Source organism: Psammomys obesus, unplaced genomic scaffold (genome assembly GCF_907164565.1).
Source record: "Psammomys obesus unplaced genomic scaffold, mPsaObe1.curated_primary_1811, whole genome shotgun sequence".
Taxonomy (NCBI): Eukaryota; Metazoa; Chordata; class Mammalia; order Rodentia; family Muridae; genus Psammomys; species Psammomys obesus.
This window is the reverse complement of record NW_026585504.1, coordinates 1459423-1473168: the sequence shown is the minus strand read 5'-3', so window position 1 is coordinate 1473168 and position 13746 is coordinate 1459423. Positions and strand designations below refer to the sequence as shown.

Here is a 13746-nt window from a genome sequence, read left to right as displayed (position 1 = left end):
CCCCTGAGTTCACAGAACTCTCCTCAGGGATAATGCGTATGTAGAAAAAAAGTACCCTCGACCCGAATGGGCCTCTGGAGCACAGTGGCAGATTCTGCTTGTGTCTTCTCTCACCTCACAGAGGGCAGCCTACCTTTCACCTGAACTAGCTGAGTAGATTTGGGAACAGCAAGGCTGGCTTTTCTAATCCTTTTCTAGTTCTTCCTAGGATGTGCTTGCTCCTGTAACCAGCATCTCTCATGTCCCCACAGGTAGTTTTGCCTTCTCTGGCCTGTTTGAGGATAGCAGCCTATGAAGAAGGGGGTAAATTTATTGGCCATCGGATCTTGCCCGTGCAGGCTGTTCGGCCAGGTAAGGCTCTCGCGGCGAGAGGCGTTCATTAAGGAACGGCATAGGAGTGGCTGCTCTTCTGTGAGTGTGCTGTAGCACAGAGGCTTTAAAGTTGCTCAAATCCATCTCATATTTCTGCATGTTTGTTGTTGTTGTGCTGCAAAAGTCAACCTTGGCCACAGTACTTGTGCGTAGCAAGCTGCCTGAAAACTCAGGGGCAAGTATTTGCATTGTCAATTCCTGAGTCTTGTGGGTCAGCACTGTATATCCATTTCTTTTTTACTGCTATAATGAAGATACCTTAGTCAGGCTGCTTTTTAAAGAAAAGAAGTTTATTTCACTCAGTTTGGGAGGCTACAAGGTCAAGACCTGATCATTTCATGAGCTTCCCTCTCATAAAGGCCTGATAGTGGAAGCTTCCTGGAGGAAGTGGGGGTGGGGGGGAAGTAGGTGTGGGGATCACCATGCCAGGCAGGAAGCCAGAGAACTGGGGAAGGCCAGGCTCACTCTTTTTAATGAGCATGTTCCTCAAGAACCACCTCTGGCAAGACCTGTGACTCCAGCTGTGCGGGAGGCAGCAGCTTGATCATCACACAACCTCCAACATGGAAACAAAGCCCATCAGCCACAGTGTAAGAACTAGATGGGCTAGCCTGAGCTCATGGGGAACAGAGCACATCAGCCTCAGCGTAAGGATTTTCTGGACTAGCCTGAGCTCATGGGGGACAAAGCTCATCAGCCTCAGTGTAAGAACTGGCTGGGCTAGCCTGAGCTCATGGGGGAGACAAAGCACATCAGGCTCAGCATGAGGATTTTCTGGGCTAGCCTGAGCTCAATGGCACAGTTGTGCATTTGGGTGCCATTTCTGTTCCACGTATGTTATTTTGGAGCGCGTGCTGACGTGGTGGGGCCACCCAACATAGGGACTCTCTTTGCTGACCCACACGTATGTCAAAGTGCTTAACTCTACATATGTGTGTACACTCTCTGCTTGCCCCAAAACACTGGTGACCCATGGACAAAGCAGATCCCCAGCCACGAAATCACATCAAGTATGATTTAGTGTAGGGGGTACATTTGGACCAATAATTTAAACTGGCATGTACAGTTTGCAGCGGGAAAGAATGAAAATAAAAACAGAATCAGCAAATGCTCAAATTGTGTGATTAGGAAGAGAAAGAAGTGGCCTGTTGGCCACGCGCCACAGGTGGGAACGGAGGTAAAGCAAACAGGCGACGCTCGGTACCATTGTCGCCCTGCAGGCTACCACTACATCTGCCTGCGGAATGAGCGGAACCAGCCCCTGATGCTGCCAGCTGTCTTTGTCTACATTGAAGTCAAAGACTACGTGCCAGACACGTATGCAGGTAAACAGTGCCACCCGGGCCTGCCCACATCTTCGTGGCCCGATGGAAGGCTGACTGAGCCGATGGAGGGACACACCGCCTCTGTGTATGCTTGATGGCCACTTGTTTGGGCCTTTCTGTGACATTTGAATGTTTAAGTTATAATCATAATATTTCAGTGCTTAGTCTGTTTACACACAGGCAGCCTTATTCCCACGGCACCAACACTGCCCATCCCCTGCTGCCTGCTTCGGCCGTTGCTCATCCTGGACTGTACAATGATTTGCCTTCAGCTAGTAGCGGAACTCTAATCAATTCTACGGATAGAGTCCAAAACTTACAGGAGTTAACTTAACCAGGAGGCACAATTAATTAATTTTTATTAACATGGGTCCTGGGAGCGAGAGAGATAGTGGCCATCGGCAGAGACTGTGATAAACTTGGAACACGAGTTTCTGTCCCAAAGGTGGACCAATATGACTCCCTCTGCCTGGCCACTGCCATGCAAATGAAACTAAAATTGCCAAATCTTTGGGTTGTTCCAACAATCTGGAAGACAGACTATGTGAAGGTTCTCTATTTATGAAACTCATTTAACCAAATGAGCCAAGAGTGGAGACCACTGCTAGAATAAACAAAACCTTCAAAAGGAAGGTGGCGATGAAGTAGCCGGGGGTCCTGACTTGAAATGCCTGTCATTTGGCTCTCAGAATATGACTTCTCTCTGAAAGTTTTATCAATGTCCTGACCCTAGAAATTTTAAAACGTGGCGTATCTGAGTTGTAGGCATAGGTGAAGAGTAAAGGGTGCTACATGAATGACTGGACAAGGAACACGTGCAAATGTGTAGATGACGGGCTGTGCGCATGGATGGTTCTTCAGATGGATGCTGGATACTCAGCTCCTCCAGGAACCCTGATCCAGAACGTCTCTTCTGTTTAGATGTGATCGAAGCTCTGTCAAACCCAATCCGATATGTCAATCTGATGGAGCAGAGAGCCAAGCAGCTGGCTGCACTGACACTGGAGGATGAAGAGGAGGTGAAGAAAGAGGTGAGAACGGGCCAGCCTTAACGCATCCCTGTGACGTGAGTTCCACATCTGCCCGCCGGCATGGATAACATCACACCTCACAGACACGCACGCTGGAGTTCACGGAATTCACACTCAGTTACAAAACTTGAGATGAGTTACGAGAACTTCCACATTTCTTTCTGTCTTGGCATTCTTTAGCCCAAACCTGTGCCTCATCCTGTGGCTGTGGTCAGTGTGCATATCTTGCTGCTTTGGGTGTTTCTAGATGACTCTGTGTTGACTTGGCAGCTAAGTCACTGAAAAGCAATTTTCACTACATTATTGTATCTTTTTTTGCTTTTAATTTAAAATTTTTCCAAGTGTTTTGTGATTTCTTTTTTTAATTTTTATTTATTTATTTTTTATTGTTTGTTATTATTAGTTACATTTTATTAACTCTGTATCCCAGCTGTGTCTGGCTCCCTTATTCCCTCCCAATCCCACCCTCCGTCCCTCAGCTTCTCCCTGCCCCTTTCCAAGTCCACGGATTGGGGAGGACCTCCTCCCCTTTCGTCTGGCCCTGTTTTATCAGGTATCTTACAATACACAAAATACGTACCAGGGGCTGTTGAGAGGCTTAGTAGGTAAGGGTGATGCCACTAGACCAGACCACCTGAGTTCAATCCCTAAGACACATGGTAGAGGAGAGAACAAGTGTCCTGACAGCTAAACGCTACATGGGCATTGTGACATGTATGTGCTCACACACAAGCCAGGCCAGGCTCATCGTTGCAGCCTGCAGGGGTCACAGCTGGACATTCACAGCTATAAACCTTCTTCTTACGATTGTCTTAGTAGCATCACAAAGGTTCTCATAAATTGTTTTTCATTTGATGCTAAACCGTTTTTAATTTCCTCCCTGATTTTCTCAGTAACCCCATCAGTCATTTCAGAGTGGATAGTTCGGTCTCCATGTAATTGTGCAGCTTCTGCTGTTTGTCTTGCATTTGGTTTCTAAATTCATTGCTCTATGCTCTGATCAGATAGCAAAGGTTCTTTTGTATTTGGTCAGACTGTGTTTGTGGCCTAGAATATTTTAGAGGAGGCTTCATGGGATGCTAAGAAGATTTATTTATTTACTTCTACCTTTTTCCATCTTATTGGAAATAGATTTTTTTCATGTAACATATCCCGAATATGGTTTTTTTCTTCCTCTAACTCCTTCCAGTTCCTCGCCTGCCCTCCTATCTGGATCTATGCCCTTTCAGTCTCTCATTAGAAATGAATAGGATTCTACTGGTTAATAGTAAAATATAATGTGGTGAAATATAATAAGATAAAACAAAACACTTCAAAATTGGACAAAGCAAACAGAAGGAAAAGAGCTTAAACGAAGGCCTGAGAACTGTTCCGACACTCAGGAATCTCATAAAAACGCCAAACTGGAGGCTACAGTGTATGAACAGAGCACCTAAGGGCCATCTACCTGTACCTGGCTGTTAGCTGCTATCTTCAGGGAGGAATTACTCAAGTCACAGGCCTGTTAGGCCACACCTTTGGTCTATCTCTCCAGCTTATGGTGCTGATGGTGAAAGTCTCATAATGGAGCATTCAGTGAGGGTGCCTCCCAGATCATTTCTCTATCACAGGACAAACTGTCTCTCTAAGGAAATGAGAGCAAAGAAGACCCTTTACTGCAGAGATCTCTCACCCAACCATGTTCCTTCAGAAGCTTCACTTTCCACCCAAAAACACGTACCAAGAGCTGATATCACATACTAAGAGCCTATTTCTGAAGAATAAAAACAGTAAAGATGTAAAAAACACAGAAATTGAGATTTAGGTCAACATTAATTTTGCTTCTTCTTTTTGATAAAGTGATTAGAAATGGTTTCTATAAATGTACAATGCTGGCTAAATTTAGATTACTTTGAACATTTCCACCATCCTTTAGAAGCCTTAAAATCACAAAGACTCCACACTGGTCTCAGAGACAATAAGATAACTACCCTACCCACTGCCTGTGGAGCTGCCTAAAGTCTTTCTGGCCTCGTTTATGAAACTGAAGAATTGATTTTTTTTCTCCTTTGACCATGAATAGCTGTGAGGAGAAAGCCATCTCCAGGCTCTGAGGCCGTGTATGTCTCTTCCATCTTACAGTGCTATGTACTTATCTGAACGAGGCCACTCAAAATAAGCAGCCATAGTTTTCTCAGCAGAAAATTCTATCTAGGACATGTTAGGCACTGGAGACCCTTATGCAGTAGCAAAGACATCTTCCGTCTGACCCTGAACATGATGCTTCTAAAAGTCCCTTCTATTTGACCATAAGAAAACCACTGATTTGCAAATCATTACCAGATTCCTAATTGGCTAATAAATTACTTCTTAGGATATTTTTAAATCTGAAGTTTTCCCCTGGGTTCAGTTAACAGGCATTTAATTACATACCAGTTGAGATAGGCAGCATTCAAATTATATTCTTAATAACCTAAGTCCAGACTGTAATGTTTATATTTGTGTAACATGTACATTATGGTTGGATATTAGAAGATTAGATAGATATTTGCTGCATTTACTTTCATGTCTTTCTTCTTTTTCCTCTTGCTTTGTTTTTGTTTGTTGTGTTTTTGTTTTTGTTTTCAGCCAGTATATCACTGTGTAGCCAGGCTGGCTCAGATTGCACATCTCCCTGCCTTTGTTTCTCAAGTTCTGGGATGACTGGTGTTTTCCTCAGCCCCTGAGTATGTTTGTCATTTTAAAAAATTGCTCTTCACGTCAGCATTTCTTGGTCAGAAATGCTGCAGAATAAAAACATAATCTTAATCCTAGGAATACCTGTATATGTATTTGTCTAAATGCCAAATAAAAAACTTAGGACATAAACAACAAAAAAGAAACTCTTCAGTAATATGTAGGCACTGTCAGCCATTGATACACGCCACACTAGTCTGACGTCTATGTATATATCTTTGTTTGCAAGTTCAAAGCCCAGAACCTTGGTAATTACAGTGATACCAAATGAAACATTAGCAGCTCTTTTTGTTTTCTACTTTTAACACAACCTGTAAAGGAAAACTGTGACTGCTTAATCAGGAAAGCCCTGATGTCAAAATAAGATATTTGAGCATGACTGTCATGCTGAGACTGGTGTGCCCAAGGCCTGGAGGTGCAAGTTCTCGTTACTGTTTACACTTGTGTGTGCAGTCATATCCCACAGGGAGCTCACAGAGTCCAGTCTGGTTTGCAGGAGTCATTTCTCTTTCCACCACGTGGACTATAAGGTTTTAAACTGAGGGTGTTCGGCGCAGTGACAGATGTCTTTACCCACTGAGCCTCATAGAATTCTTTGAATAAGTCATGTACATTATAGACAAGAGCACAGCAGGCAGAGTCCCAGAGAGAAAGGGGACCCCTGGGAAGGAATGGGTTGTGTCCTCTCTGAGCCTGGTCATTTGGTGTGAAGTGCCAGGGGCTGTTAAAAGGGAGGCTCTAATTGTCTGTGTTAGGCACCTCAGATCCTGGGCTAGATACCAAGAAGTTAGGATCTGGTAGTTGGGGGTAGGTGGATCACCTTCTTGTTTGCAATCTTTTGTCTCTGCAGTGCTCATTGCAGCATATCAGAGGAGCAGAGGGAAAGCAAATGTGATGTGCGTTGCTTACGTTCCATGTATCCGGCATGTATGGGGCCCTTTAACGTATCAACATGTGTCATTTTGGTTGGGTAGTTAGACAAATACTTGACTCTGAGCTACACCCCAGCTATTTTAATTGCTTGGGATGGCCTTGCACTCACCGTGCAGCCTGGACAGGTTGGTGAGTCCATGATCCCCCTGGCTCAGCTCCTAAGTAACTAGGATTGCAGGCAGGAGCTGCCAGGCCTACTTTCACTTGTGTCTTAAAGTATCCATAATCTCTAATTGCTCCCTTTTAGCAGATGAGGAGAGGTAGGCCCTGAGGGGTTAACTTGCATTCAAACACCTGCAGATTGTGATAGTTTTTAATTGCCTATGTAATGGACATGCAGACGTTTGTCTGGCAATTCTTAAACAGTACAGTACAACAATTATTAGTACAGCAGTGATCTACTGGGTATGAGCATAGAATCTACAGATTTTTGCACACATTTCATAAAGACTGTAACACCTGTGGCTTTTCTGATTTCCCTCGCATAGGCGCTGACACATATGTGACATAGCAGGGCCGTGTTATTATTCACACTTTAACACTTTCTACCCTGGGTGTGACGCTGAGTGAAATGCAGAAAGAGAAGCAGCTTCACTCTTTCGATCCACGGATTTACCGAGCACCGTTCAAACACATCTTCCTGATTCCAGCATAAGATTTAGGTGGTACTGTGGTTTCAGAGCTTTGCCAGTGAGTGCCTACTGCTGATGTACCAGCAGGAAACTGAATGTGCACTTGTTCTTCCATTCATTCTTCCATTCATTCATCCTTTTATTCTTACTTTCAACAAATGTTATTTTACTACTATATGTCAGTTCTGCTGGAATATATACACATATATACATACACATACACACATGTACATACATCTCATGTATGTACATGGATATATATTTACATACACACCCTTGAGAAAAATCATTTTCTGTCTTCCTCACTTCTTTTTTTAATTGGTCTTTCTTTTTTTTCTTTATTAATTACACTTTATTCACTTTGTATCCCCCCTGTAGTTCTCTCCCTCCTCCCATCCCAATCCCTCCCTTCCTCCACCCTCTGCATGCATGCCCCTCCTCAAGTCCACTGATAGGGGAGGACTTCTTTTCCTTCCTTCTGATCCTAGTCAATTAGGTCTCATCAGGAGTGGCTGTGTTGTCTTCTTCTGTGGCCTGGTAATGCTGCTTCCCCCTCAGGGGGAGGTAATTAAAAAGCAGGCCAATCAGTTCATGTCAGAGACAGTCCCTGTTCCTATTACAGTGGAACCCACTTACATACTGAACTGCCATGGGCTACATCTGTGCAGGGGACTTAGGTTATCTCCATGCATAGTCCGTGGTTGGAATAGCAGTCTCAGGAAAGACCCCCGTGCTCAGATTTTTTGGTTCTGTTGCTCTCCTTATGGAGTTCCTGTCCTCTTCAGGTCTTACTGTTTCCTGCTTCTTTCCTAAGATTCCCTGCACTCTGCCCAAAGGTTGCCCATAAGTCTCAGCATCTACATTGATAGTCTGCAGGGCTGAGCTTTTCAGAGGTCCTCTGTGTCAGGCTCCTGATTTGTTCCCTCTTTTCTCCTTCTTCTGATGTCCAGCCTCTTTGCCTTTCCGGATAGGAATTGAGCATTTTAGCAAGAGTCCTCCCTCTTGATTAGTTTCTTTAGGTGTACAGATTTTAGTAGGTTTATCCTATATTATATGTCTATATGAGTGAGTATATACTGTGTGCATCCCTCTGCTTCTGGGATAGTTCACTCAGGATGATCTTTTCCAAATCCCACCATTTACCGGAAAATTTCATGATTTCCTTGTTTTTTATTGCTGAGTAATATTCCATTGTGTAGATACACCACAATTTGTGCATTCATTCCTCCACTGAGGGGCATCTGGGCTGTTTCCAGCTTCTAGCTATTACAAATAAGGCTGCTATAGACATGGTTGAGCAAATGTCCATATTGTGTACTTGAGAATCTTTTGGATATATGCCTAGGATTGCTTTCCAGAGTGGTTGTACAAGTTTACATTCCTACCAGCAGTGGAGAAGGGTTCCCCTTTCTCCACAACCTCTCCAGCATGTGTTGTCTCTTCAGTTTTTGATCTTAGCCATTCTGATGGGTGTAAGGTGACATCTTAGGGTTGTTTTGATTTGCATTTCCCTGATGGCTAATGAGGTTGAGCATTTCTTTAAGTGTTTCTCTGCCATTCGATATTCCTTTGCAGAGAATTCTCTGTTTAGCTCTGTACCCCATTTTTTAATTGGATTACTTGATTTTTTGCTGTTTAACTTCTTTAGTTCTTTATATATACTGGATATTAGCCCTCTGTCAGATATAGGGTGACATTAATGAAGTTTCACACATTAAACTCGTAGTTGGCCCTCTGGTTCAGTGTGTGGTAGGGCTTATTTAAATGGTGGTGCAGCCTGATGTGTGGGGAGTTGTCTGGATGAAAGAACTTGATGGACAATGTTGGTTTCAAAAAATACCAAAATAATTTACATATTACTTGTTCATTAAGATGTTTGAAAATGGGGCTGGAGCTGGGCTGGGTGGCTTCAGTTCCCAGCAGCCACGTGCGGTCTCACACCATCTGTGACTCCAATTCCAAGTAATCCGATGCCCTCATCTGCCCTCTGAGGACCCTGGGAACACATATGGTACATATACATATATACAGGAAAATGATTCATGCGGGTTAAGTAAATGAATAAATCTTAAAAAGAAGAAAGCCAAACCCTAACGGTAGAGGGTGGATTTGTCCAGCTACTTAAAGCCTTTGCTTCTCTGTTGTCCCACTAGAATCTTAAAAACTTTCAAACACATAAAACTTGAAAGAACTGTAAAATTGGTCATCTTATCTCTGTCTACAATTAAGTCACAATTTTCCTTTTATCACATATAAATGCCTCTATCCACTTATCAGTCTAATTTTCTTAACACGTTTCAAAGGCAGCTGCAAACGTCAGTGTGCTTCACGCCTGTGCATGTGGAAGAGCACGGTCAGGGTGTGTTCTCAGGACTGGGTCTGGCTTTCTTAGGACAGATGCTTTAGCTAGGTTAACTAGGCTAGTGGAAAGTTTGGGGACAGATTAGGTATGTGTTTGGGGAAGCTGTTTCAGGTGAAATCCTGCCTCTAACACTGTCCTCACGTGTCTGCACACTTGTCCTCTGCAGACTGAACTGCACACCCTGAAATTTCAGTTCTCCTTCATGACACTCTGGGAAATGGCTACCGTCACCCTCATCCATCAGGTCCTAACCATCCTAACCAGCCTGATGGCACGAGCAGCATATTTTAATTATTTTTCCATTTGTTTGTATATTTACTTAGTGTGTTGGGGGGGGGCATACATGAGTGTGTCAAAGTACACAAGTGTAGGACAGCTTCTGGGAGATTGTTCTGCCTTCTCTCAGGAGGGTTCCGAGGCTCAAGCTTAGGTCTTCAAGCTTGCTGGCATCTTTTCCCAGGGAGCCGTCTCACCAGCCCAGGACTCAGGAGAAGAAGTGTCCTCTGGGAACCCCCGTCACATCTGACAGTGGGAAGACATTTTACTTTCATGTTATACATTTGACAGAATTCTTAAAATATGTGTTCTCTGTGCTTGGTTATCAAAGCCAAAATTTCCATGTCCAGTACACAAGTCTTTTTCCACAAAACCTGTAAAAAGACTGATTTACACGTGGTATTTTTTTCAAGGAATTTTTGTTTACTTTAACTCTTGAAAAGATGTAATTTTGTTAATTTTTATCTTTTATATTAATTACAGTTTATTCACTTTGTATCCCAGCTGTAGCCCCCTCCCTCATTCCTTCCCAATCCCTCCCTGCCTTCCTCATCTCCTCCTATGCCCCTCTCCAAGTTCACGGATAGGGGAGGTTCACCTCCCCTTCCATCTGACCCTAGCTTATCCAGTCTTATCCGAGCTGGCTGCATTGTCCTCCTCTGTGGCCTGGCAAGGCTGCTCCCCCATCCAGGGGAGGCTGTCAAAGAGCTAGCCACTGAGTTCATGTCAGAGACAATCCCTGTTCCCCTTACTAGGAAACCACTTGGATACTGAGCTGCCATGGGCTACATCTGAGCAGGGGTTCTAGGTTATATCCATGTTTGTAGCAGCTTTATTCATAATAGCCAGAACCTGGAAACACCCAGATGTCCCTCAGTAGAGGAATGGATATAGAAATCATGGCACATTTACACAATAGAATACTACTCAGCAATTAAAAACAAGGAAATCATGAAATTTGCAGGCAAATAATGAGAACTAGAAAAGATCATCCTGAGTGAGGTATCCTAGAAGCAGAAAGACACACATGGTATATACTCACTTATAAGTGGATACTAGACATATAACATAGGATAAACCTACAAAAATCTGAACACCTAAAGGAGGTGAGCTAGAAGGAGGACCCTGAGTAAGATGATCAATCCTCATTCAGAAAGGCAAACAGGACAGACATTGGAAGAAGAAGAAGAAAACAGGGAACAGGACAGGAGCCTACCACGGAAGGCCTCTGAAAGACTCTACCCAGCAGTGTATCAAAGCAGATAATGAGACTCATAAACAAACTTTGGGCAGAGCGTAAGGAATCTTAGGAAAGAAGGGGGAGATAGTAAGACCTGGAGAGAACAGGAGCTCCACAGGGAGAGCAACAGAACCAAAAAATCTGAGCACAGGGGTCTTTTGTGAGATTGATACTCTAACCAAGGAAAGATGTAATTTTTAAGTAGAAAATCTCAGTTTTTAAAAGTCTTTTTTGTCTTTATTTTGAACAACATATTGCAGTAATTCCATATGACCACTAGGGGGCAGAGGCCAAAAGTAAAAATCTAGTAAGAGCAGCCAAGGTTCCCCTTCCTTCATTGAAATTCACGTAATTGCATCCCAGTGGTTTTCCAGTTATGCTTATAAAAACAAACTTTGGTGCCTTTATTTCTGTCATAATGTCCAGAACCTCGAGAAAAGATTTTGTCCTTGTTTTGTTGAAACACATAATAGCAGCCATTATGAAGAGGCCTGAGGAGAAACATTGTTTTAAAAAATGCTGATTCCTTTGAGCTAGACACAGAATTTGGATATTGCATTTAAGAGCGTGCACTACTCTGGTGAGAATGACTTAACTTTTCAGTCAGATCAAAAAGTTAAATTTAGTATTTCACAACTGTAAGTATTTAGCCATTTTAATTGCATTTTTCAAATGAATGCTGCTTCAGAGTGACAGGGTGAGTTATTCGGGAATTAACGTTCGCCTATTCTGTGTCTCTACCTGAGCCATAACTTACTGTTGTATTAATGTGGTTTTTAGCTGTCACTGTCACAGAACTCAGCGTGCCTGCTATTTAAAACATTTAGACTTTAAACTAGAACAAGTCCTCATGTCCTCTAGCTCAACCCTGACTTTCTTTTAATAGGTTTTCACACACTTTCAATGCCATATTTGTTAGCTCTGCTGTGGCACTGAAAACAGGCCCACTTGGCTGGGCTGAGATGAAGCCAACACACTGCAGAGTCAAGCCCATGGAATCTTCAGTTACTTTTCAAAAATTTCTCAGTTTATTTACTTTACTTCCCAAGGGTGCCTTCTCCCTCCTCTTCTCCAAGTCCTTCCCTTCCTCTCCTGTCCCCTTCCACTCTTTTTCTGCTTTCGGATCACTTCCCCCTACAGCACTGCCTTGCCAGGCCTCAGGGTATGAGGATATGCTCAGTCCTGATGTGACTTGATGTGCTGGGGGAGGGGGGGAGAGTGGAAGGGGACAGACAGGAGTGTGGGAAGGCTCATCCAAGAGCATGGACAAATTGGAGCAGAACCTGGAGCCCTTCGTGCAGTTAAGCTGACACCCTGTGATTTTGCACTATGCAGTTAATCTTGCTTTCCAGACAGTTTCAAATTTCATCATTTCAGACTCCAGCTGAATTTTGAAAATGACATAAGGTGTGGCCTTATTGGTATAGGAAGACAATAAAAACAATACGAAACTGAGAGTAATAAAAGGTGTTTCTGATTTTAGGCTGACCCTGGGGAGACATCTTCAGAGGCTCCAAGTGAAACCAGGACAACTCCGGCAGAAAATGGGGTGAATCATACCACACCCCTTGCTCCCAAACCTCCTTCCCAGGCTCCACATAGCCAGCCAGCTCCAGGTAAGCGGTGGGGACAGCGCTGTTTCCTAGCTGGCCAACCTTCAGCCTCTGGGCACCTCTGCAGTATGCTGTGGCTTTGAGTGAGGAAAGCACGCCCTTGTGTGATGTGGGGGAGGGGGAGGCAGGGTGGACGCCAGGATGAATGTCACAGTACCACACAGGTCTCTGCTGACACCTAAGAATCCACCTGTGTTGTGAGTTGTTATTTGGGGTGAATTATGAACCACTCACTGATAGTCTGAGTTTGTGAAGAGTTCTTGGAGCAGCGTACCGTGGGCCTTCGAAGAATGTGCCTTAAGAGCACATTCTTGCTTCTACTCAAGTCTCTGCCAACATCTGACCCTCCCATCACCTTAAAGGCCTGCCCACACTAGGCTGCCTTCTAGGCCACGCATGGGAGGTCGGTCGTTTCACCATCGTTTTCCAGTCCACAGCAGAGTGTGTTCTTTCTTCTGAGAGGTGGTGAAGAACTTCCTGGAGGCCGCAGAGCCAGTGAACTTGGCCTGCCTTGCAGCAGTGTCTGTTTACTGCCACAGATTTGCACTCAGGGGTCCCACACTTCACCTGCTCACTGTCTCCATGGTCGCCTTCCCTCTATACAGCTCCCGACTCTTTCTTGTTTCTTGGACCCCTGATACTTTTGAGGAATTCTTGTAAATTATTTTTCAAAATGATTTCAAAAAATTTTCAAGATTACTTGCTTTGAGCTGCCTCGATGTTTTCTTGTCATCAGAGTGGGGTTCTGTTTCACTGCTGCACCCTTCTTGATGCCTCCTGTCAGGGACAGGTGATGCGGCAGTGACCCACCCCTGGTGATGTCAGGTCCTTAGGTCAAAGTGGCTTTCCTCTCAAAGTTGTGGTTCCCACTCCTAGGTGTGGGGGGAGAGGCAGTTTGTGGCTACACTAATACCATATCACTCCTTAACACTTCTCTCGGTGACTTTGGTGTGGATAATGGTTCTTGTCTGCAAAAGTTAGTGCTATCTTTTGAGCAGCAGGCTTTAATCACGTCATTCCTCATTTTGCCAGAAGATGTCAGTAGCGCTGCTGAAGTTGTATGTCTTGCTTTGGTTCAAGAGGAGGGATGCCCCCTCTATGAGGAGAATACATGTAACTCATCAACATGGGACTGAGTCCAAGTTACAAATTAAATAAGTGTTAGAGTAATTGTGTTGAAAATAACTTCCTACCACAGTTAGCCATTGTCTCTAAAGAGACTTAACTCAAGGGGCCCTGCCCCCCCC

General features: G+C 44.0%; 1 protein-coding gene across 8 annotated transcripts in view; it reads left to right on the top strand.

The window, feature by feature from the left end:
• Plcb1 (phospholipase C beta 1) overlaps positions 1-13746 on the top strand; it is a 758762-nt gene that overhangs the window by 585681 nt on the left and 159335 nt on the right. For all 8 annotated transcript variants that reach the window (XM_055605263.1, XM_055605143.1, XM_055605110.1 and 5 more), the window contains 4 exons: positions 252-351; positions 1593-1697; positions 2619-2728; positions 12370-12502. In XM_055605263.1, coding sequence (XP_055461238.1) covers positions 252-351; positions 1593-1697; positions 2619-2728; positions 12370-12502 — 448 coding nt within the window. The remainder of the gene's footprint in view (positions 1-251; positions 352-1592; positions 1698-2618; positions 2729-12369; positions 12503-13746) is intronic.